Source organism: Morus notabilis, unplaced genomic scaffold (assembly GCF_000414095.1).
Source record: "Morus notabilis unplaced genomic scaffold, ASM41409v2 Scaffold179, whole genome shotgun sequence".
Taxonomy (NCBI): domain Eukaryota; kingdom Viridiplantae; phylum Streptophyta; class Magnoliopsida; order Rosales; family Moraceae; genus Morus; species Morus notabilis.
Window position 1 is genome coordinate 847,157 of NW_010360916.1, and position 6,404 is coordinate 853,560.

At 34.6% G+C, this 6,404-nt stretch overlaps 1 protein-coding gene across 2 annotated transcripts; it reads right to left on the reverse strand.

Annotated features, from left to right (window-relative positions):
* LOC21406749 (protein NRT1/ PTR FAMILY 7.3) lies at nucleotides 1-5,557 on the reverse strand. Of its 2 annotated transcripts, XM_010097706.2 has the most exons (4): nucleotides 5,338-5,557; nucleotides 2,909-3,126; nucleotides 1,473-2,035; nucleotides 1-1,026 (listed from the first exon to the last, which is right to left on the reverse strand). In XM_010097706.2, the coding sequence occupies exons 1-4, from the start codon at nucleotides 5,444-5,446 to the stop codon at nucleotides 141-143; spliced, it is 1,776 nt and encodes a 591-aa protein (XP_010096008.1). In that variant the 5' UTR covers nucleotides 5,447-5,557; the 3' UTR covers nucleotides 1-140. The 2 variants fall into 2 exon arrangements, with proteins under 2 accessions (XP_010096008.1, XP_024021143.1); XM_024165375.1 differs by lacking the exons at nucleotides 2,909-3,126; nucleotides 5,338-5,557 and adding an exon at nucleotides 2,144-2,181.
* Between the last annotated feature and the right edge of the window lie 847 nt (nucleotides 5,558-6,404).

Here is a 6,404-nt window from a genome sequence, read left to right on the forward strand (position 1 = left end):
GAATCATGATTCTGAACTCATAAACCAAACGTTTTAGACACATAATTAAGTGGGTGTTACATATTCCAACAGGCGCATCAAGACTGTTTGATGGCTATGCAGCATGAAGAGTAGCAGACAAGCAACCACGCTTTTGCCAGCTACGGATCAGAATTTCTCCTCAATCCAAAACCTTCCTCTTGGCATGCCTCAGAATCAGATCGCATTTCCCATGATATGGACTTGTAGCACTTGGCACATACCACGTACAGTATAAAATTGACTACTGCCATAGGAGCCAATACGAAGAAAAACCGATCCAAGTGGCCATCATTCAGATTCCGAGGAACCCAACCAGGCTTGCCATCCTTTGATGTTATCTTCGTCACCACTGTTAAGATAGCACTCGCAACATAACTGCCCACGGCTAAACAAGACATGCATAAACTTATTCCCAAGCTCTTCAGCCCACCCGGAGTTTGTTCCACAAAGAACTCAATTTGTCCGACGTAGAAAAATGCTTCTGCCAATCCCACGAGTACATATTGGGGAATCTGCCACAAGATATTTAAACAACTTTGCTCTTCCACAAGAAGATTGCGGGCACATTTTAGCCTCTGTTGCTCCACGACGCCTGCGATTACCATGGGCAGTACTGAAATGGCTAGGCCAATTCCCATCCTCTGCAGCGTGCTAGGGACCCTTGGCTCTTTATTTAACTTGACATAAATCGGAATGACGACGCTGTCATATGACAAAATGAAGACCGATGTGCCTATGATGTTAAATGCATAAATGCTTCCTGGAGGGACACTGAAGTTGAAGACTGATTTATTCATTGCATCTCCTTGTTCCGTGAAAAGCGAAAGCATTTGTGTGTACACCACGGCGAAGAAGACGCTGCAGAGCCATATTGGCAATAGCCTCAATATACATTTCACCTCTTCAACCTGTGTGACTGTGCAAAGATGCCATGAGCTTGGACTTCTCCCCCCGTCTATGAGTTTCACGTCCTCCGGCGTAATGATTGCCGCGCTGTCGAGAAACCTGTTTGTTACAACACACATTGCAAGAATTTGTGTATGAAACCCGGATTAGAAGCGGAACACTACGGCTATGTTTGGAGTTATTTTTGTTTTTGTTTTTCACATTTTTCGAGAAAGAAAAATGTGAAAACAGAAGAGAAACGACGTTTGGCACAATTAAAGACAAGAAACGGAAATGAAAACGATTTTTTGATTTAGTGTAAAATGGAAGAGAAATGAAAAACGATCTCGAGAGAGAAAGAGAGACATTAATGAAATTTTTTATACTGAAAATAATCTCTTAATAAAACTACCAAACGCATTTTTAAAAATGATTTATGTCTGATATTGAAAATGTTTTCATTTATATTTTTATACAAAAAATAAAATTATTTTAAAACGAGTTTCAAACGCACCATACGTCATTTTATCAATGTGAAACTTCTAATTTGAATAAGAACCACTTACTTGAAGCCTTTAGTGTGAGGAATCCTCCTCATGCCACTTCTCTCACCTTCTCTTCCATGGATTTCATAGAGCTCCTCTTCATTTGAGGGAAGTTTTTGACTTGATTTCCTCAGGGAAGCCACTAATACTTGAGAGAACCTTGAGATGGGATTTCCAGAAGGCTTAAAGTGTCTATATCTGAGACTCCCACTCAATAAGAATACACAAGCAAGGACGGCAGATATACTACAAGTCCAAAAACTGACCACCCAGTACCCTTTGTTCTCCATGTATACCAAAACAGTCGGACCCACCAAGCTTCCCAAGTTTAGAGCCACATAATAGTAGCCGTAAAATGAAGACTTGTACTGCTTTTCCGACGGATCTTCCTCATCGAACTGGTCTGCGATGAATGCGGGCAATACGGCGTCGGGGCCACCAGATCCCAAAGCAATAAAATATAACAACGCATAATATATTGCCGCTTCGAATGCTTCATGAGGCTCACATAAGAAGCCTATTTTGCCACAGCCATGGGGTTTGATAAAAAATAAATGGGTTGACAAGGACATGGATATCAATCCCTACAAAGAGCAGAACAAGAAAAATAAACCAACATGTTTTATTCGAATCTAACACCAAGGCCCAGAAAACACACAAAGAACAAAACAGTAATCAAGAACACACAGCACCAGCTTTTACTCAGGTTCGGCCAAAATGTTTGACTTACGTCCTGTTGAGCTCCTCCACAAGAGCTATTCCACTATCAAGAAGAAGAATACACTCTCAGATCTCACGATTACAAACTTGAATAGAGAAATCCCAAATACCTAAGAAAATCTTACAGATGACGTTTAGTTGATGAATTTAGAATCATGATTCAGAATTATTCTCAATTTACGTGTGTTTTTTATGAGAAAAAATACTGTAACGAATCACGAACCACGATTCAAACCATGACACGAATCTTTGAACCAAACACACTCACAGTGTTTTTCAAGAAAAAACTCAGAGTACAGCTCTCTTAACTGATTTTCTCTCACCGAATTTGTACAATTTCTCTCTCTAAAAAATAGAAAAAAACTGAGATCTCAAAAACTGAACTCTATAAACAACTTGAATATTAGATATATATACATCCGTTTAGAAGAAGATAGCACGGCACCGACTCTGTAGCCACGCGTTGCTCAACTACTTAGCTCTAACTCAGCATTAATAAAATGCTGCGTTTTTTATCCACTGCTCTCTGAATAAAACGACTTGCAATATTCCTCTTCACCAAACATTAATGAAATGTCATTTATGTTCCTTTCTTCTTCTTGTTATTAATTCATGAGTTTAGTTCAGAGATTATTCCTCACACAACACATATTACTATTTGGTGATTCTTACACATATGTGATTAAAAATGCACAAAAGAAAAATCAAGCTGAGAATTTGAGCGTTAGAGAGCTTACAATGATAAGGATAACTTGAAAGACGATACAAGTTCGGTATCTTCCCAAGTAGGAGTCACTGAGAAATGCACCGATCAGGGAGAATAAATACACAGTCCCTATCCATCTGGTGAAGGTATTTGCTGCATCTACATTACTGTCTCGCAGTACCAACCTTACGAACTTAACCAAATTTACTTCAACTCCGGAAAATGCCACTGTATCAAGCCCTACATTCACTGTCATTTACCCAAAAAAAAAACACAAAAGCAAATAATCAAATTTCAGAGGGCAAATGAAATTGAATGAACCTCGGATGGACTGAAGCACTGAACCAACCGTCCAGACAACAGTACACTAGAGTTTAAATGACTTTAAAAGATGCAAAAAAGGCAAATGCATCAGCAAAAAGGAGACTCAGCTTATTAAGATTTCGTTAATTTCACTAATTTAAACTTTTAATTTTAATTTTATTACAGCTAAAAACTCTTATAAAAAATCACATCTAACTTCTTCTACTACAGTAAAAAATTCTCACATAAAAGCACATCTTAACTCGAATATGCGAACTGAACGATGCCTAAAAGTCTAAATTTTGTTTGCGATAGTGCGTTATGAATTTCTCTCTTCTTTTTGGTGAAAGGTGTAAAGTATTAGTATTCTTTTCGAACTGTAAGGGTTCGTTTGGTACGAGTATTTAAATTATGATGATTCTAATCATGATTCTGAAATTAGAATTATGATTCATAATTTTAGGTTCAAATCATGATTCTGAAACCATGGTTCAGAATCAGGAATTTAAATCACCTTGAATTAAGAGGGGGTGGTTTTAGAATCATGATTTGAGCAAGTTTAAAACATCACATCAAATTCTGAATCATGATTTAGAATCATCTAAACTAAACACTGATTCAGAATTATGATTCAAAATCATGATTTTGAATCACTGTAAATAAACACTAATTCTGAACCATGATCTAGAATTATGATTTTTGATTCATTTACCAAACGCATTCTAATAGATTTTGAATCTAAAGAATTTGAAATTAAAGTGGTGAATCTTTGATTATGTGGTAGATATGGAAAGCTAGAAGGAGATTTTCGTAAGTGAGAAGTAGAGAGAGAATTGTTGCGGTTTTCTAACTTTTTGTGTACAAGGAACTTTGGATTTGCAAAGTTGGAAATTTTCATTGATGGATGCTTTTGTTGTTGATACTTCAGAAGTAACAGGGTATCACATATATTCTTTCTTGAGCCAATATCACATATGTATATACTAATGAAGTCCCTCTCTCTCTCTCTCTTAACTTCTGAAATCGTTATTGAGTCTTCACCACCGGTGTGTGTCAATTTACATTCTCTGTATTTTTATTTATTCGAATTAAGATATAATTTTATATGAGAATTTTAAACTGTATTAAAAAAAGTTAAATGTAATTTTTTTTGAGAGTTTTTAAATGTAGTAAAACTAAAATTCAAAACTCAAAACGGTAAAATGAACGATACCTTAGATTCACATGTTCTAAAATCAAGCCTGTGAGTTTCTTTAGCACAATATTTTTTTTTTCCTTTTCCTAAAAGAACAGCCTCAAGGATGTCTATATTAACAAAAACGAAAACTTGAAATATTGAAATTTTATTCTCCTCATTCTTTCAGGTTTTATATATCTATATGTCAACAAACTTTATAGGACACCTATATATAAACATAATATTATTATTTTTATAAAACTTGCAAAAAAAAAAAAATTTATACTAATTAAATATTACTTTTATACTTGAAAATTAGTATATATATTAATTAACGGTTTCGTTCCCCTAAAAAAAATGAATGCTTTCATTTCCCAATAAAACTTTCTAGCTATTCTTTTAACTAATGTTTAAATATTATCTCTAATCCTGCAACTTTTTTTAAAACAAAAATTTGGAGAAAATTTACAAAAACTAAAAAAGTTTTGCTAGAAAAATATGTCTATAAACTTGGACTGTGATTTTTGTAAAAAAATAAAATAAAATAAAATAAACCCTTTAAACTATAAGAAGAATAGAATTTTAGGGAAAAAAAAAGTATTTTACCACTATTCAAGAAAAGCCTTATAAATAAGAGTTGGTGAATCAATATTGAACATATATATATATATACACCCTTCTACAATACAACTCCTTCGAAACAAAGGTACATTTGAAAAATAAGGTCCGTTTATTTTACCAATTCGAGTTTAGAATTTAAATTTTATTACAGTAAAAATTTTTCAGAAACAGTCATATCTAACTTTTTTATTACAGTAAAAAGCTATCGCATAAAATCACATCTCAACTCGAAGCTACAGTAAAAAGCTATCGCATAAAATCACATCTCAACTCGAATTAAAAACTCGAATCGACGAACTAAAGGGGTCATTACAAAGATATATTCAGAATAACGATATATATGCTGTTGAAGAAATTACCTAACAACAAGATTCCACATTTCCTACCGCCGGTCATCCGTTTAAAAGCTGGCTTCCCTTCACGATCCACCGATCCATCTTTAGTGCATGCAGCCGGTTCAAGCTCCATCTTTCATGCAAGCCAAGTACAATGTCAAGCATAAAAAAGAATCATATTGTGCGTTCAATCTTTCTTTCTCTCTCTCTCTTTGTTTAAAGAGAGTTTATCGGAATTTGCTCTTTCCGGTACTCATCCCCTAATAATCTAATTAATATGTTTTTTTTTTTTTTTTTTTTTTTTTGGGGGGAATATGGATATTTTTCCCTTTGGAAAATGATGCCAACTCTTTTTCTGAGTCAAACTGTCAATGCACATTGATTGTAATTTGGACTTTTCATAAAGCATTTAATTTTCATTTCTATTAATGCGAAACGGCTCCTAAAATTTTATGGTAATAAGTGAGAAATTCCCTTATTTGCATGGGAGAGACTATTACGAAGCATTCCATTTTAGTTCATTCATTTATCTAGCTTACACAACTTTTTTGGAAGATAAGTTCGAGTCTTGTGGCAATTTGTGGTAAATGAAGATCACAGGAGACTCTTGTGATGATGACGTGGCTTTCATAAACAAGGCATCAGCTATTTTTGTGAAAGCTAATTCAATACTACTCGTTTTGGGGAGGGCCTAAAGGGACTTTGGTGGCCTTTTGTTCACTTTATGGATTTGAATTTTCAATTCGAGTTGAGATGTGACATTTTTTGAGAATTTTTCACTATAGCAGAAAAAGTTAGATGTGACATTTTCTGAGAGCTTTTTACTGTAGAAACCTAAAACTCGAATCGGTGAAATGAACGAGGCCTTCGTCATCCGCCATCTTCTCAACTCGCTCACTCACCCACTCACTCTTTTTCTTTCCTTCTTCAGTTCTTATTGGTAGAAAGCGCGTGGAAAATAATCTGTGCGTTAAGTTTTAGGGTTCGTTTAGTATAAATATTTAAATCATGGTGATTTTAATAATGATTCTAAAACCAAAACTATGATTCATAAATCTGGGTTCAAATCATGATTCTGAAACCATAATTCA